General features: G+C 47.2%; 1 protein-coding gene across 1 annotated transcript; it reads right to left on the bottom strand.

The window, feature by feature from the left end:
• Positions 1-690: 690 nt before the first annotated feature.
• LOC308161845 (tudor domain-containing protein 5-like) lies at positions 691-6,981 on the bottom strand (the record flags this gene model as incomplete). The annotated part of the gene is made up of 9 exons (XM_080535923.1): positions 691-814; positions 1,965-2,059; positions 2,233-2,358; positions 2,516-2,716; positions 2,958-3,024; positions 3,539-3,748; positions 4,166-4,359; positions 6,160-6,632; positions 6,753-6,981. 9 exons carry the CDS (start codon positions 6,979-6,981, stop codon positions 691-693), a joined length of 1,719 nt encoding a protein of 572 aa, XP_080392049.1.
• Between the last annotated feature and the right edge of the window lie 16,732 nt (positions 6,982-23,713).

The raw sequence follows: 23,713 nt of genomic DNA on the forward strand, positions 1-23,713 counted from the left end.
GTTGTGACATTGAACCGGTGTCGGTAGACGATGATACATATGATGTATGCCGATTTTCCCATTTCAGCGTTTCAACTTTCCAAAGACAAACAGAGGGCACTTTATTATGTCATGCTCCTTTCCTGACATGGGACTCCTGAGCCAACAGGTAATCGACTTGTTGACTGTTGGCACTGATCAGCAGAAAGTCTTAACTAATAAATAATAATTTTGCCATTTAGCAGACGCTTTTATCCAAAGCGACTTACAATTACGAATTACAGGGACATTCCACCTGGGGTAACTGAGGGCTAAGTGCCTTACCCAAGGGCACACTAGTAGTGGTGTGGTTTCAGGCGGGATTTGAACTCACAACCTTCGGATCACAAGTCCAACTCACTATCCACTAGACCACCACTACCCCAGTCTTCCTTCATATGAAAGGTGGCAAAAGAAGCGTTGCAGTGTGTAATCACCAATGTAACTAGAGAGGTCAGGGTCCATGTCACTTTCATAGTGAAAACACACAGGAGACCAGACAGAGAGGGTAAAATGAAGCATAAAACCTTTATTGAACAGCTAAAGATATGTAAATAACATGGGGGGGGTGGTGGGAAGAGACGCACTGAAAACAGTCCTAATATGAGAACAGTCCGGAGGCAGGAACAGGGCCACGGGGACATTTATCAGGTGATGGGGTGCTACTGTGACTCATCCTGCCTGGTGATTCCCATCCTGCCACCTGAGCCTCTCCTCATAGAAGGTTATGACCAGCTGAGGACAGCGAGTGTTTGCCTCACGGGCCGGAACCAGATCAGCCTCGTCTGAGTCCTTCCTGTAGAGCAGAGGGAGAAAAAGAATAGCTCAGGACTCATACTAATTATAGACCTTTAGTAGCAAGTTTGATAAACTTCCATCATGTCAGTCATGCTCTCATTTCCATGGCAACCCAAAGCTTACAAACTAGCAAGGACAGAAGCGTATTTATTTAAGACATTTCTGAAAATGTCTTCCAGGATCATTTCTGTCCCTAATAAAAAGGCAGATTCACATAAGTGTAAACAAAAGTTGGAAGTGCATTATGAAAAGTTCTGTGTCTAATGTTATCTATCTGACGTTACATGTTTTGTGCATGATAGTGGTGCATTTTAACATTTCATGTCGTATTTCCCCCCTTTGATGGCATATGACGCTATTGCACTTATTAAACTAAAACTGCGCTCCGTGTCTACTAACGTTATCTACCTAATGTTACATATTTTACGGCTGATTTGGGCATGATAGTCATGCATTTTGACATATTTCCATGTCGTATTTCCCCCCTTTGATGGCATATGACACCCGAATTTAACTAAAGCCACGAAGTTGTTGCACGGTTGTCCTATATCAGTGCAGACTGGCACGGTAGGAGCACAGTTGATAGCCTACAGAGCACTGTTATTCTGTCATGGTCTGATAATGAAGCATTGTTATTTGTTATTTGATGACTTGATTTGACGTGTTTGATCGATTGATAGTGTAAAACTTAAATTGTGAATGAATCACTAACAGCAATGTTTTTCTATGACACTACTGATGACCCATCAGGGTCTTGAAGGGTTGTCCCATTTAATTGGGAAAGATTTCAACCACTACCTACGCCTTGTGGCTCTGTTCAAGCCTTGTGGCTTCTGTTCTTGTGGCTCTGTTCTGTTGTGGCTCTGTTCTGTTCTTGTGGCCTTGTGGCCTTGTGGCTCTGTTCAGAGGCCTTGGCTCCAAAGTGAGCAGCACTCCAAAACGAGCCGTAGGGAAGGGAATCGGGAATGGGCCTTAAAAGCCGTCCTAAAACCCCCCTAGCAGCCATAACTCTCCCCTGACCCCCATCTAAGACCCTTTTTCAAAAGTAATAATCAAATTGATTTACTTTTAATAGACATGCATTATCTATTGTACACATTCACACTCTTGTTCAATCTGAGGGCGTGATACAGGGTCAGTGGTCCTACTTGGGCCTTGACGTCACCCCGATGTACTCCAGCTCTGGGAGGTCAAGTAGCTCCTCCACTTCATCTTTAATCCCGACAGCAGGGCGGGTTGCAGCCTAAAACACACGTATCGCTCACCACATGCACCCTCACAGAAATAGCACATCTAACAATGATATGTTATATGAAGAAAGCTTGTATCTATTGTACGTATGTGTGTGTGTGTGTGTGTGTGTGTGTGTGTGTGCGGTGTGAGTATTGTTAGAATGGGGAAAGGGGAGCTCTTCACCTGGGGTGTGTCAGAGGTTTGGGTGCAGGGCTCTGGCGTTTGGTCCATGTCCATGTCCACTTCCATTCCTTCATCAAACACACCTTCTCCCAGATAGAGGGTCACAGGGTTGAACTGGTCACACGGCTGAAAGGAGAAATAAGAATATATCAGAATAAATGGATGAATGCAATGGATCATTGTTGTTGAATGGATATATACAGTATGTGTATGCAAGTGTGTGTGTGTGTGTGTGTGTGTGTGTATGTGTGTGTGTGTGTGTGTGTGTGTGTGCCTTACTGACCTCTGAGTTGAATGCAGGGGGACAGGAGATCCCGTGGCCCTGGCTCTGCAGGACACTGTGAATGTACACATCCTCCTCTGTGTTTGTGTCACACAGGAAGACCTGCAGAAAGTCTGTGTGATAGCTGTCCAGGGCTCCCACCAGGGGGCGCTCACAGCACAGCTTCTGGAAGGAGCTGGTGGCGTTCCAACTCCAACTGCCCTGGAACACCAAAACACTGGCTTTTAATATATTAATATAAGTAAGTAAAGTAAAGTAAAACTTTATTTATATGGCGCCTTTCGTACATGAATGCAACTCAAAGCGCTTTGAATGGGAGAGTGCTATCCTGAATGTAAATGTGGGTTATGGAAGTCAATGGGACTATGGGAACAGTACAGTGTTAAAAGCTTGGGGAGATTGGTGGTCAATAAGAGTGATATGAGATTGTGTGGAGCCTTACACCCATTGGCTTGATTCCAGTGAGCGATGAGGGGACTGCTTGTGCCGGGAGCTCAGAGTAACAAGACCTTGGGGTGAGAAACCAGAGAGCTGGAGGGAGACGACAGCAACACAGACAAGGAGGTCTAAACACTTGTCATCAAAATGACCGTCACATTTACGCAACATTGACTTCACACTACAGTATGTGGCGAGAAGCAGTCTCCCACACTATGGTGTCGACCCAAACCATACGGACACAGTACGACATTGTTACGGGTCAGACTGCTTTCTTGTCACATACAGCTTCTCAACATCAGCTTTATTTTAGAGAGCCAAGCTACAATGAAACACAGAGTGAACACCTACACACAGAGCTGCCAAGTCTCACGCTTTGGTCGTGAGACACACGCATTCAGGACTGAAGCCGTAAGCCTTGTCTGTGAAACCGGCCCATTGACTTTCATTGATGCATACTGTCTGAACTGGACCAGAAGAACCCTACTTGTCTACATTGCTGTCTGTCTGTCTGAACTGGACCAGAACAAGCCTACTTGTCTACATTGCTGTCTGTCTGTCTGAACTGGACCAGAAGAAGCCTACTTGAGGAACTTGAGGCGGGTCCTGTCCACAGTGGTGAGGTCCCCATAGTCCACGTAGTAGACCTCCACCTGGGTCTGGCTGAGGATGCGGTGGACGACAACGCGGTAGAACCACATGTCTCTGGGATCCACGCAGCACACCTGGCCCTGACGCACGAAGCCTGAGGGAAGGGCGTAGCGCTCCGCCACCTCAGGACAGGTGTAGCAGCTCCTAGGAGGAAGACATGGTCCCACAAACTCTGACAGCATTGGGCTACTTTACACCTCTATCCAAAGTGACTTCAAACAAATACATTTAAGTAAGTGAATCATCTATCCATCAGTCATTGAAAGAAAAAATCATCTATGCTAAGATCTATGCTAGGCCATTGGCAGTCGCAATGCTAGAAGAAGGAATAATTATAATTATTATTTTTTTTATTCTATTCATGGTTCTATTTAACCAGTGAAGATGCAGTACTCTGATCTAACCATAGGGTTACGTTCCAGCTACTATGTCATTCATGTGGTTACCTGAGATATTAGACCTGATAAGAGATCTGATCATCTGATGCATGACTACAACCAAGGCAACCATTCATTTCCTGTTCATGTTTCCTTCCCGGTCTGAGCGGCACCGTCTCCTCACCTCATCTTCATCATCATGTCCACCAGGGCGCGGGCCTCCTGGGTCTCATTGAAGCGGATGTAAAAGTTGCTGGGTGACTCCACATGCTCCACCAGCACAGATATCAGCCCCCGGGGGCCCCTGCGCGTGGGAGCCCTCAAGCGCTGACCCCGCAGGGCGTCCAGAGGAACCACCTTCCCAGGACTGGACCGGACCTGGACACACACACACACACACACACACTTGTGTTTTTACTTGTGTCACCACAAAGAGGCTTTGAGGACTGAATGAAGGTTCTCTAAGATTTACAATCTCTAAAGAAGATGTACAGGTGATCAGACATACAGGTGATCAGACATACAAGTGATCAGACAGACAGGTGATCAGACAGACAGGTGATCACAGACATACAGGTGATCAGACATACAGGTGATCAGACATACAGGTGATCAGACATACAGGTGATCAGACATACAAGTGATCAGACAGACAGGTGATCAGACAGACAGGTGATCAGACAGACAGGTGATCAGACAGACAGGTGATCAGACATACAGGTGATCAGACAGACAGGTGATCAGACATACAGGTGATCAGACAGACAGGTGATCACATCTATTCTTGTGAATGCATTTTGGTTTCAGCCTCAATTGTCTATGAATTTGTCCAGCTTCTGCAGGGGGCATAGAAGCTATGGATTACACCTTGAACAAAAGGGCAAGTAGGACATACCAGCTGCCCATGTCTTCTTAGACCTGAGTCAGACATACCAGCTGCCCATGTCTTCTTAGACCAGAAGAAGTCCATCTTAGAGTCAGATGGGTCTCTTCTCTCACCTGTTGGAAGGTCTTGGTGGTGAAGCGGAGGTCTGTCTCTGACTTCAAGTCTGTGTCATTGGAGGCAGAGTCCTCCTCCTCCTCGCCCTCGCCCTCCTCCTCCTCCTCCTCCTCTCTCCGGCCCTCCCAGGGCGACGCCCCACAGCTGAGATGGCAGCCTTGGCTGGAGGGGTTCAGACCTTCACCCTGCTCAGCATCTGTGGGGCTGTCGGCCTCTACAGCCCCTGGCCAAAAACATCAGGGTGCTGCGTTTCTACAAGACCATGAGCTAGAAGATACAGTACTCAGTTCTGCTATAAGATACAGTCCTCAGTTCTGCTATAAGATACAGTCCTCAGTTCTGCTATAAGATACAGTACTCAGTTCTGCTATAAGATACAGTACTCAGTTCTGCTATAAGATACAGTACTCAGTTCAGCTATAAGATACAGTACTAGGTTCTGCTATAAGATACAGTACTCAGTTCTGCTATAAGATACAGTACTCAGTTCTGCTATAAGATACAGTACTCAGTTCTGCTATAAGATACAGTACTCAGTTCTGCCCCTATCTTCACATGACCCTTCCCCCCGATGGGACACATGGCTCTCAAGAATGTGGGAATGCAGTGGGATTAGCTGAACAGAATCGATAGGATGCATTTTACTTTTTAACTATTTAGCAGACGCTTTTATCCAAAGCGACTTACAATTACAGATTATAGAGACACAGTAAATTAGGGCTAAGTGCCTTACTCAAGGGCCTACTAGTGGTGGTGTTCCCAGGTCTTACTCAAGGGCCTACTAGTGGTGGTGTTCCCAGGTGGGATTTGAACTCATGACCTTCTGATCACCAATCCAACTCACCATCCACTAAAACACCACACCCTCATGGCCATGTATAGTTAACGGTAGAAAACAGGGACACTGAATGAGCAGTATGGACACAAGTGCTAAACAATTGCAATATTGATAATGTATTCCTGCTTTCACATCAGGTGCTTGAAACGGATACATTGAGAGATGTTTTAAGAAATGTGAAGAAAAACCAATGTTGAACAGAAAACATACCATCTTATGTCTACACAGATATATCTGCACTATACTACACTATACTATATACATACTATACTACACTATATATATACTATACTACACTATACTATATCCACTGCAGCATCAACCCACCTGTGTCTCCTACCGGCCTCACAGCTGTGTCTGTTGAGGGGTTCTGCTGTGGTGGAGGTGGCTTTATCTGTCCCGTTCTCCCTGGTGTCGTCACCCGTGGCGCCATCGACACCCCGACCTGCCCCGCCAGCGGCCCCATGGCAGGCGCCACCTTTAGGGCCAGCAGGGAGCCCGTCTGGCTCTGCTTGATCGCCACCAGGTCAGCCGCCGCCGCCAGCATCTCTGTGACGGAGTAGAAGCCGTAGTCGGTGACGCGCAGCGGGCGGCCGAAGCGTCGGGCGAAGCCAGCCTCCAGCTCTGACAGGCCAACGGGCCCCTGGGTGAGCAGCTGGCCGAGCTGGGCCCGGAGCTGAGCAGGCAGGGCCGGGGGCGCGGGGGCCCGCGCCATGGAGGACGGCTTTCTGTAGCGCTTTCTGTAGCGCTTTCTGAGGTTGCGCTGCCTGGCCACCAGCTCCCCCATGCCTCTGGTGCTGTCGTCCACAACCGCTGCAGAGGGACCAAGGGATGGGAGGAAAAAGAGAAGCAAAGGGATTGGATGGAATGAAGTCATTGTTTTTCATTTCATACATGTGCTCTGTGCAGGTCAAAGTATAAGACTGGGCTTACCTTTCAACACCAAGCTGCCGTCTCTCAAATACCTCACGTTCACCACGTCAGGCATCGCCATCATCATGTCCAGCACATTGCTGAAGCCCAGGGCCTTCAGAGGCAGAGGGTGGCCCATCATGTTGATGTAGTCCTGTTTCAGTTGGTCCAGGGACAGGCCTAGCTTGCTTGATATGAGCAGGGAGCGCACCTCCTTCTTCAGCCCCGAGACCTTCTGGTCTTGGGTCATCCTGCCTGTCAACTGTCAGACCAAGGAGAGATGAGGAGAACAGATACTTTAGTACAAACCTAACAACATTTCAAAATGTTATAGTGACAATCAAATTAAACCCATGTTTCTTAGGCTGCTAGTAGTTACTCACGACCTGTTCTTTTCTTTTCTTTTTTTAAGGTATTATTTTTTAAGTCCAACCAAGTCAACTCGAATCTGCAAAGCAATTTAGAGAAGAAAGTTAACCATCCATTTTGTTGGCCAATAGTGTCTTCTATGTGTAACCTTAATGGTTAGATGGGTGACAACGCCATTCTCTTTAAAGGGGAGAAACCCTCCAACTGGTGTACACTCCAAATACACACTAACTAGTTCCCACACAGAGTTTCCAATGAAGGAAGAGGGTACACAGAGGCTTCTGTAAATCACAAATGTTCTTTATTTTTATACCAATTTCAAAGGCATATAAAATGAGCCAAATTAATGTGATTAAAGGTAGGACAAAGATGCCACTGTAATATTGTGTCATGCGCAGAATATGGGCACAGAGTGCCAAGCAATACACACCACTATCACACGTCACTGTACATACTTTGTGTTTTGTCCCCCGCCCCCACCTGTGGTGTATGTCCCCACCTGTCCTACCCGCTGTACATACCTTATGTTTTGTTGTATTGTTCTTCCCATGATGGATATATGTTTATCTTGTAGATAGTACTAGTTATTTGTCTGTATTATCTTGTAGATAGTACTAGTTTTTTTTGTCTGTCTTACATGTAACGATGAATTGAGAATCAAGGACCCCAATTGAAATAAGCCAGTGGCTTTCTTGGGTTTTTATCCTGTTAGTTGACCTTGTATGTAATATGTACTTTCATGTACCTACTTCTGCAAATCTTCTAATAAAGTTTTCAATCAATCAATCAATCAAAGGTCAACCAAAACACATCTAACAAATATAAATCATCACAGCAATGGTAAAAGTGAACAAAATCACAACACTACAATCAAAGTGGACCATAAACAAAAGACTGCTTCAGTGGCACGTTATCACAGGGCTCAATTTCTCCTATCTGAGGCACAGAGTTACAGCTCAAGTATAAACATTATAAAATAACAACAGGCTAAAACTATGGAGGAAAAACAGTGGCTGTGCAGCCTAGGATACAAAGTGCAAAGTGGTGATTAGGCCTTCCTAAACCCTCATCCCATACAATACAGAAATAAGCAAACATTCACCAAACACATTACAATACTCCTCACCTCACAACCACTTCCAAACTCGGCTCTCCACACATGTGCTCGACGGGAACAAACGTGAGTTCTGAAGTCTCCCGGGACTTCCCTTATAGGCTGGCTCTGAACCCCTAGGTCCTAGTGTCCCACAGGTTACATGGATGCAAAGCAACTTACTCACTACTTGAATAACAGTTCAGCCAAGTCGATTCACGAGAGAGAAGTCAAATAAAGACACGTATTGGCAGTGGTTTTTAAGTCGCTGTTCTCACACTTCAGCGAGTAACCTTATAACCGTAACCCTAACTAACCTAGGTTAACTAACCCTAACCAACCTAACCTAGGTTAACTAACCCTAACCAACCTAACCTAGGTTAACTAACCCTAACCCAGCATTGACATTGACTTCATAGCTAGCTAGCTAGTTAGCGACCATGGTACATCTGTCTTATCAACATTGTTGCACGACAGTTGCAGCTTGCAGAATATAATATAATAATATAATCTTTACCAGCCTCTATTCAGACACGGTTGTCCATGAGGGTTTGTGCACGTTCAAATAAGATTTTTGAAATGTGATGAAACAGTCCTCAGTCTTGAATCAGCAACGTGCAGGTGTTAACGAGACAGACAGCCGACGTCATTATCACACTGACTTCAGTCATGACAGAATAACTATACTTATTATAACTATATATATATATATATATATATAGTTATATATATATATATATATATATATATATATATTAACTACTATAACTTTGACTATAACTACTATTCTCTTTTCTGAGTCCACCAGGCAAGCAGTGCTGCTGGAACTGACAGTCCCGTGGGAAGACCGCTTGGAAGAAGCCTTTGAGAGGAAGCTCTCCAAGTACGCGGGACTGGTCAGTGACTGCCAGCAGGCTGGGTGGAGAGCGAGGTGTTTCCCAGTAGAGGTTGGTTGCAGAGGATTTGCAGCCCGTTCCTTGGCCAGAGCCTTCAGCAGTTTGGGCATCGATGGAGAGAGAAAGAGGAGAGCCATCCGCAGTACCACCAATGCGGCAGAGAGAGCCTCTAGATGGCTGTGGCTCAAAAGAGGAGAGCCATGGAGTCATGGTAGCTAGTTAGCCATCTGGACACAAGCTGGGGTCTGATCAGCCCCGGCTGGGTCACCTGGAGGAGGGTGTATGATGTTGAAAGACCCGAAACGCCCGATGATTCCAGGAACATCACTGAAGATGTGTCCAGAGGCATCAGTAGATGTATGTACACAGCGAACCCCCTGAGTCATCAGTGACAGCCAGGAAAGACTGGATGACAACCATGAAGAGTGTGGTGACTACTGGAGAGTCAGTGACAGCTCGGAGAGACGGCGACCGGGGGCAGAACGGGCTGGCAACCCAATCTGTGTCCTCTGAGAGGAGGACCCTAACAAAGCTACGATGAACTTAATGGAAAAATACCCCCAGGGGTGCCCGAGAGGGGGGGAGGATGAGCACCCCAGTCGGACGGACACAACGGTAACAGACTTAGGCAATGGACAAACGACTATGAGCAAGCAGTGTACATGCGGTAAAATCTGCAAGAACATCCATGGCTTAAAGATCCACCGAGCGAGGATGAAATGCCCGTTAGGAGTAGAAGCAACACAACGCACAGGTGTTCAACCTGGTGAGACGCAGGAGGTGCCAGGCCCGGAGTCACCCCATAGTGCCCAGAACCTCCAAGTGTTGCAGTCTAACCCCTCGAGCATCAAGTCCGACCGGAGGCGGATCAAATGGCCAGCAGCTAGCATGACTTCACTGTGGAAGCAGTTCGATGACGATGTCGACCAAATTCTGGAGGTAACGGTGAAGGGCGAGGCTGACAGGAAGCTACAGGCGATGACAACAATCATTGTCAGCATTGCAGCTGAACGGTTCGGCGTGGAGGAGAAGAAAAGCTCCGGAACATCTTACGTAAAGAACCAAAGAGCTGCAAAGATCCATAACATCAGGCAGGAGATGAAAGCGCTGAAGTCCCAGTACAAGGTGGCAGGAGAGGAGGAACGCACTGGCCTGGCCCAGCTAATGTGCATCCTACGGAAAAACATCAGGATTCTCCGCCGGGCTGAGTGGCATCGGAGGCGGCGGCGTGAGAGGGCACGTAAACGTGCTGCATTCATAGCCAACCCCTTCAAGTTCATGAAGGATTTGCTCGGGCAGAAGCGCAGTGGCAAACTGGCCTCCTCGCAGGAAGAGATAGACCATCATCTGAAGCAGACTTACAGCGATCCCGCAAGAGAGCAGGAGTTGGGAGAGTGCAACATCCTCATAGACCCCCCTGAACCGGAAGAGCAATTCGACATGTCGGAGCTGCAGCTGAAGGAAGTCAGGGAGGTTGTCCGCAAAGCAAGGGCAAGCTCTGCTCCAGGACCGAGTGGCACTTCATACAAAGTGTACAAGAACTGTCCCAAACTCCTGCTGCGTCTGTGGAAAATCCTGCGAGTCTTCTGGAGAAGGGGGAGGATACCTGAACAATGGAGAGTGGCTGAAGGGGTTTGGATCCCGAAGGAGGAAAACTCCACTCAGCTAGACCAGTTCCGCATCATCTCCCTGCTGTGTGTTGAGGCAAAGGTTTTCTTCAGCACTGTTTCCAGACGGCTGTGTACCTACCTGGCAAAGAACACCTACATCGATACATCCGTCCAGAAGGGCGGTGTGTCAGGAATGCCAGGTTGTCTGGAGCATACCGGCGTGGTGACACAGCTCATTCGGGAGGCCCGAGAGAACAAAGGCAACCTGTCAGTGTTGTGGCTTGACCTGGCAAATGCATTCGGCTCCATTCCACACAAGCTGGTTCAGTTCACCTTGACGAAGCATCATGTCCCCAGCAGGTGCAGAGACCTCATCGCTGATTACTACAGCAATTTCAGGATGAGGGTCTCTTCAGGAGCAATAACATCCAGTTGGCACAAGGTGGAGATCGGTATCATCACAGGGTGCACTATCTCTGTGACACTTCTCCCTAGCCATGAACATGCTCACCAAGTCTGCTGAGCCAGAGTGCAGAGGGCCCCGAACGAATTCCGGACAATGGCAACCACCCATCAGGGCATTCATGGATGACCTCACAGTCACGACAGAATCAGTCCCAGGCTACCGGTGGATTCTGAAGGGACTCGAAAAGCTAGTGGGGTGGGCCCGGATGCGTTTCAAACCCGCCAAATCAAGATCTATGGTGCTGAGGAAAGGGAAAGTGGAGGACAAGTTCCGGTTTACCATCACAGGCACAGCCATCCCAACTATCACAGAGAAGCCAGTCAAGAGCTTGGGCAAGGTTTTTGACTTCTCTCTGAGGGACACAATATCCATCAAGTCGACCTGCACTGAGTTGGATGGCTGGCTGAAATCCGTGGACAAGTCAGGCCTACCCGGGAAGTTTAAAGCCTGGGTTTACCAACATGGCATTCTTCCCAGGATCCTGTGGCCCCTCCTTGTCTATGCGGTCCCTATCTCAACAGTGGAGACCTTAGAGAGGAGGGTCAGCAACCACCTCCGGAGATGGCTTGGATTACCAAGGAGTTTGAGCAGCACCGCACTCTATGGGAACACCAACAAACTGCAACTGCCCTTCAAATCCTTGGAGGAGGAATTCAAGGTGATAAGAGCCAGAGAAGTGGTTCAGTACAGGGACTCAAGTGATCCGAAGGTGGCTAATGCAGGGATCCAAGTGAGGACTGGCAGGAAGTGGAGGGCAGAGGAAGCTGTTCAAGAGGCAGAGGCAAGGCTGCGTCACAGGAGCTTGGTGGGAGTGGTCACACGAGGTCGAGCTGGGCTTGGATCCTTTCCAACTCCCCAAATGAACACCAGGGGAAAGGAAAAGCGCCGCCTTGTTCAGGAGGAGGTGAGAGCAGCAGTGGAGGAGACAAGAACCTGCAAGGCAGTGGGAATGAAGCAACAGGGAGCTTGGACGAGATGGGAGAATGCGATTGAGAGGAAGGTGACCTGGGCTGAGCTTTGGAAAGCCGAGCCTCACCGCATCAAATTCCTCATCCAGGCAGTCTATGATGTGCTTCCAAGCCCGTCAAATCTGCACACATGGGGCATAGCAGAGACACCAGCATGCCAACTGTGTTCCAAGCGAGGAACCCTGGAACACATCCTCAGCTGCTGTACAAGGGCCCTTGGAGATGGACGGTACAGGTGGAGGCATGACCAAGTCCTGAAGACCATTGCTGAAGCCATCAGTGCAGGACTTGTGTGGGCAAAGCAGCTCCGACCCTCCAAGAAAACCATCGCCTTTGTCAGAGCTGGGGAGCAGCCAACCCCTGCCAGGAAAACATCTGCAGGCATCTTGACCTCTGCAAGAGACTGGCAGCTGTTGGTTGACCTTGAACATCAGCTGAAGTTCCCCAGCCACATTGCAGTCACCACCCTGCGACCAGACATTGTTCTCTTTTCTGAGTCCACCAGGCAAGCAGTGCTGCTGGAACTGACAGTCCCGTGGGAAGACCGCTTGGAAGAAGCCTTTGAGAGGAAGCTCTCCAAGTACGCGGGACTGGTCAGTGACTGCCAGCAGGCTGGGTGGAGAGCGAGGTGTTTCCCAGTAGAGGTTGGTTGCAGAGGATTTGCAGCCCGTTCCTTGGCCAGAGCCTTCAGCAGTTTGGGCATCGATGGAGAGAGAAAGAGGAGAGCCATCCGCAGTACCACCAATGCGGCAGAGAGAGCCTCTAGATGGCTGTGGCTCAAAAGAGGAGAGCCATGGAGTCATGGTAGCTAGTTAGCCATCTGGACACAAGCTGGGGTCTGATCAGCCCCGGCTGGGTCACCTGGAGGAGGGTGTATGATGTTGAAAGACCCGAAACGCCCGATGATTCCAGGAACATCACTGAAGATGTGTCCAGAGGCATCAGTAGATGTATGTACACAGTGAGAATCACCTAAAAGGTTGCATCTGAAGGATATTAGATATTACTTACTAAAGGAAGGTCCTGAAGAAACTTCGTGGGCAAGCCTTATTTTGGTAGTTAGAGGGGAGATGGATAGATTCATAGATAGATAGAGTGCTTAATGTTTAAAGAGCCTCAATAGTATCAAAAATATGTTTAGAAGTGGGGTCAGTCAGTAGTACACATTTTAAAGTTGGATTGAGATTTCACCCTCCATGCATTGACCGATGAATGATCAGCACTAGCAGTAGCGCCCTCTGGTGGTATTCAGCTGTAAATGTAGGAGTATGTTCTATTCAAGTGGTGTCAATGAAGCACACTGGTAATGTCCATGATTAAATCCAACTGGGAAATAAGAAAAGGAGGTCTTGAAGGGGTTACACAGCCCTGACAGCTGACACCCTCCTCCTGAAGAGGGCTGCTAAAGACACACAGAGAGAAAGAGAGAGATTAAGAGATTAACTATATATAAACCCCTCAAAAAAAGTTCGGAAATGCTTTTTTGGTTGATTATTCCTCCCCTTTAATAATACCAATTGGTATTGTATTTTATATCGTTGGAAAGCCTGATTGGTCACCTTTACAATGAGGTACAACTTGTAAGGATCATACATTCATGGAATGAGTAACACAGCTAAACGTGTGGGTAGCGGCCCAAAACAATTTGCCAACCGATCAACAACCATGACGTGCGCCGACACCCACCATCGTTTGTTCGGGAGGGGGAAAACTGAGGACAAGAATTTCAAGTCCTGATCTGGGCCCACTGAATGCAGCCAGGGACTGGCAGATGCGAGTCGACTTGGAGCGGAGGCTTATTTCCCCCCCGGAGATCGCAACGACCACCCTGCGACCAGACCTCGTCCTATGGTCTAAAAACTGCCAGCTCGTCTACATCATTGAGCTGACAGTGCCCTGGGAGGACATCATTGAGCTGACAGTGCCCTGGGAGGACATCATTGAGCTGACAGTGCCCTGGGAGGATGGAATTGAAGAAGCATATGAACGTAAGAAGCTGCGGTACTCCAACTTAGCAGCTGAGGCAGAGGACAGGCTGGAAGGTAAAGGTGCGCCCGGTGGAGGTGAGGTGTAGGGGCTTTGTAGCCAGCACATCAGCAAAGCTCCTTAGGGAGGTTGGAGTCAGGGGACAAGTTCACAGACAGGCCATCAAAGAGCTGGCCAACACCGCCGAGAGGACGAGCCATTGGCTGTGGCTGAAGAGGAGTGACGCCATCTGGGCTGCTAAGGCAAACACCTAACCACGGGACACACACCCAGGCTCTCAGCAGCCTCACCCTCACAGAGCATGAAGTGAGACGCGTGCTGAAGGCGGTGGACCCCAGAAAAGCCTCAGGGCCGGATGGCGTCCTGGGACGGGTGCTGAGGGACTGTGCCGACCAGCTGGCCGGGGTTTTCACCAACATCTTCAACCAGTCCCTGTCCCAGGCCACCATCCCACCCTGCCTGAAAACCTCAACTATCATCCCAGTCCCGAAGAAAAGCACGGTGAGCTGCCTAAACGACTACCGCCCGGTGGCACTCACACCAATCATCATGAAGTGCTTCGAGAAACTAGTCCGGGCCCACATAGTCACACGCCTCCCGCCCAACCTGGATCCATACCAGTTCGCCTACAGAGCCCACAGGTCCACAGAGGACGCCATCGCGACGACTCTCCACTCCACTCTATCCCACCTGGAGAGGGGGAACAGCTACGCGAGACTGCTCTTTGTGGACTTCAGCTCTGCCTTCAACACCATCCTTCCAGACAGGCTAGTGACCAAACTACTAGACCTGGGACTATCACACTCTATCTGTGCATGGATCAAGGACTTCCTGTCTGACCGCCCCCAGAGGGTGCGGGTGGGCTCCCACACCTCCACAGCCCTCAGACTCAGCACTGGGTCCCCCCAGGGCTGCGTGCTAAGCCCCATCCTCTACAACCTCTACACCTACGACTTCACCCCCGTCCACCCCAGCAACTCCATCGTAAAGTTTGCAGACGACACCACCGTGGTGGGCTGCATCTCGGGGGGGGGACGAGGCGGCGTACAGGGATGAGGTGGAGCAGCTGGGCAAGCTGTGCAAGGTTAACAACCTGCTGCTGAACCAGTCAAAGACCCAGGAAATCATCGTGGACTTCAGGAGGAAAAAATCTGAGGTCCAGCCCCTGCTCGTCGATGGAGGGAGCGTGGAGAGAGTCTCAACCCTCCGATTCCTGGGGGTGCACATACAGGATGACCTGTCCTGGAAGACCAACACAGCAGCCATCATCAAGAAGGCACAACAGCGGCTCTACTTCCTGAGAGTCCTCAGGAAATACCACCTCAGACAGGAGCTGCTTGTGACCTTCTACCGCTGCACAGTGGAGAGCATCCTCACCTACTGCATCTGCGTGTGGTTCTCCAGCTGCACAGCCGCAGAGAGGAAAGCGCTACAGAGAGTCGTGAGATCACCCCAGAAGATCACCGGCGCCCCCCTCCCCTCTCTGGAAGAGCTGTACAACACACGCTGCCTCAGGAAGGCCTCCAAGATCTCCAGAGACCCATCCCACCCTGGGAACGAACACTTTGTTCGGCTGCCCTCGGACAGGCGGTTCAGGACCATGTTCGCAGGGACAAATAGACTGAAGCTCAGCTTCTACCCCAGGGCCATTCAGGCCCTGAACACAGCAAAGACCTAGGTTCTAGGCCCTGGACAATCTAGAACAATTTGATGGCAGCTACTAGATTGTAATCAAGTGCAATACTGAAACACAACTGTGAACATTTCAAACCTGCAAACTGCGACACTTTAAATGAATGTGCAATAACACTATGTGCAATATGACAACCCTCGGGTACATAAGGTTCAGAGATAGGAAATGTTAGGATATGTATAGCATAGCATAGAGTACAGCACAGTGTTTTATTTGTATAGTATAGTGGATAGTGTACATAGCCTTTATTTATGTAAACCAGCTCTTTTCCCTTCTTGTTTTTAGTTTTTTTTCCTAGCACCAGGGGAGCCCCCCCTCCCAAATTTCGTTGTATGGTACCTGTACTATATCAATGACAATAAAGACCATTCATTCATTCATTCATTGATCAACCTGTGGTGGGCCTGCCTCAGCAGAGGGTGTCTTGTAATAAATGGCCGAAACACCCTGTGATGCGGAGGTATACAACTGACGATGTGTCCCGGTGGTAAAGCCTAATAGCAGCCTTTCAAGAACTCCCCATTAGAAGTGGTGCAATACTAGGGATTGTAACAACTTGTCCTTTCAACAAACCTAGGGATGTGTGGGGTGAGGAGGAGGGTGTGTTTGGGGGGGGGGGGGTCTTGACACGTCTTCACACCCCTTCAGGCGGCACAGAGTATACAGTTGCATCTCAAAAATTACAATATCATGGAAAAGTTCATTATTTTCTGTAATTTAATTCAGAAAGTGAAACTTTCATATATTCTAGATTCATTACACATGAAGTGAAATATTTCAAGCCTTTTTTGTTTTAATGTTGATGATTACGGCTTACAGCTCATGAAAATCAAAAATCCAGTATCTCAAAATATTCGAATATTACATAAGACCAATCAAAAAAAATATTTATAATACAGAAATGTCCACCTTCTGAAAAGTATGTTCATTTATGCACTCAATACTTGGTCTGGGCTCCTTTTGCACGAATTACTGCATCAATGCGGCATGGCATGGGGGCAATCAGCCTGTGGCACTGCTGCAGTGTTATGGAAGCCCAGGTTGCTTTGATAGCTCTACTGAACATTATTGAATAGCACAATTTAGGTTTTTATTTACCTTTTTTAGTAAAGGAAAGTGAAGTAAATCAGCTGTAAAGTTTAATACTTATGGGTGACGAACTAAGAAATAGTTACATGGTTGAAGAACATGGTTGAAATATTAACTGTACAAATTGTAAATAGTGGTGTTAATTTTACAAAAAACTATTAAAAACACCTTCATAGACAGACAGCTGGGAGCAGGACAGAAGAAATGTTTTGTCCTGCTCCCAGCTGTCTGTCTACGAAGGTGTTTTTATTCACTGAATACTACTGGTGCTATCTTGTCAACTGGTGCCATCTTGTCCAGGGACTTCACCTTGTATCGATTATGAGACCTAAGAGTACTTGTGTACTCAGGCACATGTTCACACCCCTAGTGAAGACTTCTTATTGTGATAGAAGTCTGACAAAGCTGCTTCACCAACTCTCTCACTTTATATCAGGAGGACAGACTCCTCCTTTGAATAATATTCCGGGGTGGTCCATAGACCTGTCACTCTTCATAGACAGACAGCTGGGAGCAGGAGACTCCACTCTCTCCTGCTTGTTCCTGTAATTCATACAGAAATACTCGCAGAGCTGCCAAGTCTCACGCAATCGCCGTGAGACTCACGCATTTCAACCAGTTCTCACGCCGCACCTCTATTTCTCACGGCGAGAAATAACAATTGTTTTACGGGACTTTTATTTTTTTAATTCCTTGAAAGAAAGCTACCGAACATGAGTTTCGTGGCATCTTTCTGCACGTGCGTTAACTTGAGTCTGCAATCGAAGCGGCAGGCGAGCGCTGATGGAAGAACCTGTGTTCACGCGAGCTGCAAGAACGTAGCAAGCAGTGTTGCCAGATTGGGCTACTTTTGGTCACACTGGACGGGTGGATTCGGCAGCTTTTAGACCGGTTGGGCTGGACATTGTCAATTCCGTCTGGCAACCGTGGTAGCAAAATATGTGCATACATTACAACATCGTATCTGGTAGCCTACTGGACTGGGTTGCACCAATTTGGCGTAAGTCATTACTAAATGCAGGCATTTAGTAGTTACTAAACCCCTAGTTGTTACTAGCTAGTTTCAAACTAGTTGTTTACTCATTTCGGTTGCACCACGCCAATCTTTTGCCAATCTTAGCTAGTAAATACTCAGTTTTGGTAACTGTTTTTTGTTTCTCTACTGTAACATAACCAGGTACATTAATAATAATAATAATTCACAATAATTACAATTTACAATACAAATACAACAATTGGGGGTCCCTCAAAAGAAATGTCAAGATCAACCACCAAGCCCTCATTCTGACCCAGGAAAAACCCTGGTATGTACTGTATAACATGATAGCCATCTATGAGCAATCCACTGTGTATAAGATGATGATCAAGGGTCTTTCTGCTGCTGACCAAGGGGCTGAGTCCTGTTGATAGGGCCCATTTTTCTTTTAGAGTCTGTAGGCTACTGTATTTGTTTATTAAGATTTCATAAATATGATATATTGTCTGAATTAGTTTCTTGTTTTATAAAATGTTAATTATTTTAATTTCTTGCGCTGGTTTATTATGAACAACATGTAAAATTGCAGGAAACTAGCACAAATAATTGGGTGGGAGAGAGGGGCCGCCGCTGCCAAAACGCTTTTGGCTCGCTCCACCGCCAAAAAAATCTCACTCCAAACTTTTGGTGAAACTTGGCAGCCCTGCACACAGGGTTCGAGTTATATGGGAGCCAATGGGAGCTGAACTCCCATAAGGAAGGTCTGAGCTCCCATGAAAGCAGTAAAATCATACATCTGTGGGGGTCGCTAATAATACATTACCACAACCATTATTTGATCGTAAATGTCAATGTAGAGCCCAGCGGTGGCGCAGCGGTCTAAGCATTAGCCTAAGCCCTGGTCTTCTCTGCAGCGGAATACTGCGCCCCAGTCTGGAGCAGAAGCCCTCATGCGAGAAAGGTCGACGTGGCTATCAATACCTCCCTCAGAATAATTACTGGATGCTTGAAGCCTACCCCTGTGTCCCTCTTGCCAGTCCTCGCGGGAATAGCACCGGCCGGCCTCCGACGGGAGGCTGCCACCCTCGCCCTGGCCAGGAAGGCACAAAAGCATGACTGCCACATCCTGCACAACACCACCATAACACCAGCACCTCCAAGCCGACTCAAGACCCGCCACCCTTACAACAAGGCAGCACAAGCCATGCTCAACTCCACCTCTGAGGACATCTCCAGAGATGCATGGTTGGCAGCAGCTTGGAAGCAGGAGTGGGAGTCAGCCGGGCCCTCCCGAATCCACCGCTACATCTGGGACCCAGGAGATGGCGCCATTGGAGGAGACGACCTACCACGCCGGCAATGGACCACACTGAACCGTCTACGAACTGGTGTCGGTCGCTTTAAAACATCAATGAAGGCGTGGGGCCTGGCGGACAGTGCGGCATGCGAGTGCGGTGACCCAGAGCAGACCGCCGACCACATAATCACCATCTGCCCCTTATATAGACCACCCTCAGAAGCCAGCCTCTTCGACCTAGAACCAGAGATGCGGGCATGGCTAAGCGACACCGAGTTGGACCTCTGACGTTACACGAAAGAAGAAGCATTAGCCTCTAGTGCAAGCTGCCCACCGGGGACTGGGGGACTCTCTCTTGCCATATGGCCGGGGCTCACAGGGAGCGGCATATTGAGCGGCCGCTCCCAAGGGGGGTATAGGACTATTTTCCGGACATGGATCCGTCGCGCAACACCGCCCCGTCTGGTGCTGGAGTAACGGTGTCGGGCTCGAGGAGCCAGACAGCTAGTCTGCCTGGCGATCTCCTCTGGGGCTGCCGGCCACGGGGTCTTGCGGCGGATCCTACGCAATAGGCAGGGGATAATTGGATGCTAGGTTGGGTGCAATTGGATACCAAATTGGGTGAAAAAGGGATAAAATCAGAAAAACAAAATTCAAAAAATAAAATAAAATAAATGTCAATGCAATGAGTATTATTTATATTTATTTATATGATAAATATTCTAAAATAAACACGTTTTCCAAAAGAACTACGCGCACCAGCATTAATCTCCTGTGAATGACAGTATGCCTTTGACTGCCTGCACTTTACCACCAAGACACTATGGGGCGCAGTAGAATATTGTGCAACAGCAGAATATGATCGTTGAGAGCTTGCGAACGTGATTATTGAGAAGAAAACATTCAGTAGCTAGCTATCATGCCGCCCCAAAAAAGGCCACTGCTGCCGACCGAGTCGACAAGCCTGGAAAGTTTCGGGTTTTCATCCAAGAAACCAAACTTGAATTCAGCTGCCCTGTTATGACACCTAACGTTGAAACTGTTGAAATAGCAGAGCTCAAACAAATCCAAGTGCTTCCGAAGAAAGTAGCAGAACTCACCTCCAGTATGTATAAGGAGACAGCTAGTTCGTTCAGGGCAGCCTATACTGTCTAAAGAAAGGATACATATATTATATATGTTATACAAAACTGAATCCAATTATGAAACTTAATGAGATGAATGGCGCGACAGTTGGCCCCTGCTCACCGATCCGATCATTCATGTGCCCAGATTGTAGAGCACATTGCACAAGAGATGGGGTATAACTAGAGGAATAACATACGCTTGGATGAGATAAGATGATGATGAGGCTAACAACAAGAGGCTAACAACATCAAACCAACAAATATAAACTCAACAATTAGAATGTATATTTTAGCTACATTAACCTTATTGTAACATGTAAATACTGATACTCACGGACAAATCTATCCCACGTTTTCAAACGAAAACACTGGTGCATCAACTGCCACAATGTAAAGTGCGTTCGTAAATTTGCTCTGAGAACGCCGGAGCGCACACTGGGTCAACGTCATAAAGGGACCAAGTCATTTGATTGGACAAGAGGCATTCCATGAGAGCTGATCAGATTCCAAAGCGATTTTACGAACGCAGCCAATGCAAACTGTAAAATAGAGCATCTAGGTTGCTAGGCAACGAATATGTGCATTATCTAAAATAACCGATAAAGCATGTCGCGTATTGCTAGGAAGGTTGTTTGTTGCTTGTTCATGGACGAGCATACATGAACATGATTATTTATGTCAGGTGCGATGTCACTGGAAATGGAGATGTGGACAATCGTGCTAACAGGGAAAGTGAATGGACTGTATAGCAAAAACAACAAAATTATTGGCCGAGATACCTGTGACTATCGCTTATAGCTGTTGTTTCATGTGGTGCTGTTGATGTGGTGAAATGAGTAGCTATGCTCATTAAAACTTGTAAGTACCAACGCTGTGTGGGCATGATTCGTGCGCGTGCATGAGAACATTTCGCACTGTTATTTTGGAGACCCCCACAAAGCTCAGCTTATAACTCCAACCCTGCCTGCACACATTGATTTAATTTTGGCACAAATATGCCGTATTTTTGCATTATATTTTGTGTTACACATGTATTGCATTCCGATGTGTGTATTGCATTTGAATGTGGCACGATCCGCCCTCCATAGAAACTAATGCAGTAACTTTGATATAAAAACGGATGAAGATCAAGTATTCGTATGGACTCATACCTGTCAACCCTCCCGTTTTCCCCGGGATTCTCCCATATTTACCTTTATTTCCCACTGTGCTCCCGTTTAAATATTTTCCCATAAATCTCCCGTTTTTTTAACCTATAATATAATATAATTTAACACTTAATTGTTGGACGTTGTCGCATGCGCACAATCGTTATATCCATGTCGGAGTTGACTTGTTTCCTCTCGTTTCTTGGGCTGCGTTCGTAATTTTGCTCTGAGAGCACCGGAACGCACACTAGGTGCAACGTCATAAAGGGACCACGTCATTTGATTGGACAAGAGGCATTCCATGAGTGGTGATCAAATTTCCAGAGCGTATTTACGAACGAGCCTCGGTTATCTCCGTTTTGAAATTATCGCTGGTAGCATTGCGCCTTTCTTTTCCCATTGACATCATGGTGTCAAGTAATGTATAAATAAATGTGCTGAATTGATATGCCCTTTTGTGTTTTCATGTATATATATGCAGGGATGTTCAAAGTATTTTACTTTCAACCAGGTATCTGATTCTGATCACCTGTAGTCACTTACTTAATCATAGGAACTAGTTAAACATGTAGATAATGGAAAAGAAGCCTCAATTTAACTCTCTTCCTTTGTTCTCCCTTTTCTTCTTCCCCCTTTCTTCCCCGTAACAGACTATCGTGCACCTTGCCCAACCTTATCAGACTAGTCTGTGCACCTTGCCCAACCTTACCAGACTACTGTGCACCTTGACCCGCGTGGGACAGTGCGCACTTCTCTGTCAATACTGGAGCTTATATTCACTTCTCTGTCAATACTGGAGCTTATATTCACTTTTCTGTCAATACTGGAGCTTATATTCACTTGTCTGTCAATACTGGAGGTTATATTCACTTTTCTGTCAATACTGGAGGTTATATTCACTTTTCTGTCACTACTGGAGGTTATATTCACTAACAAATCCAGATGCGGGGTTTGGTGGGTTTGCTCCTCTGCGTTCACAGCGCATCTGCAGGTCAGTGAGCTACAACACATTTAATACATGGACATGCTGCTGTTTTACACTTGTTCTGCCTCTTCACTGAAGACTAAAGCACTTCGCTCGACAAAACTACGTTTCGATGATGTTTGCAGTATCAAATCATGGGCCTGTTTGACCTTCCTTCAGTTATTACATAATGAAATTCAGTCAAATTAAAATATAAAGTAATGACTCAAATGTAATGAATACGTCTGTGTGTCACATCCATTTGGTTGAACGCGTAGGACACAAACAACGACTCCACCAATGACAGAAGCCTTCATGTCTCAGGAGGGCGAGGAGAGCTGGCCAGGACGCCTTGAATGACTGATAGGCCGGTAGAACCAGTGTGCGAATTAAATCACGGTGTGCGGGGGAGCCCAGGGATTAAAGCCAAAAAAAAAATCTCCTAACGGAAAAAGAAATTCTGGCCAAATCGGGGCCGGTGGCTTTCCGTGCGCAAAGCGCGCGTGCGATTTTCCGTTCTACGTTCTAATGCTTTGACTTTTCTTTCGAAAAATGTGAATACATTTCCGCGTTGTCGAAAATCAATGACACATCGCTAGTCAACTAACACGGCTTGTTTTGTGAGCCTGCTAACAATGTAAAGTAGTGTTGTAGTTAACTAGGTAACAATGTAAAGTAGTGTTGTAGTTAACTAGGTAACAATGTAAAGTAGTGTTCTAGTTAACTAGGTAGCAGTCCAATCCATTTCGCTGCTGTATTTTGGCTTGACTAGCGAGTTTGTGTTGTGATTCTCAACAACGTAGTTTCACCCTTTTCCATAGTTTTGAATAATACATGTGTGGACTCACGATGTAGCGCAGCCTAACTTATTCTAATAATTATTTAACATAGTTTTATTCTGATAATGATTCCCCCCTCCTCCCAGACTTACAAGGTCACATTATTATTGGATTGGTTGTTTGGTGCCGGGTGAAGTTGGCTAAACATTTAACCTGCTAGCTAGCAAGAGAAACATCATGTCACTCTCCAAAGGTCTAAAGAGGAAAGTTGACGGTGAAAACAGGGCATTTAAAGAGGAATGGACAGCGAACTATGCGTTCATCCTACCTGGTTTCATCAATGCAAAGCCGTTGTGAGAGACTCGCATTTTCCGTGCTCACAATGAATGTTCCCTTCCACCTATACATGCGAGTCGTCCTTTTCGTCAATGAATGTGATAAAGACGCGCTAGAGGAATCGATTGGTGCATAAAAACCTTGAGAACTGCCGGATTAAAGTGACGTCCATAATAATAATAATA

This window comes from Nansenia antarctica, assembly GCF_963989245.1.
Source record: "Nansenia antarctica genome assembly, chromosome: 7".
NCBI classification, from domain to species: domain Eukaryota; kingdom Metazoa; phylum Chordata; class Actinopteri; order Argentiniformes; family Microstomatidae; genus Nansenia; species Nansenia antarctica.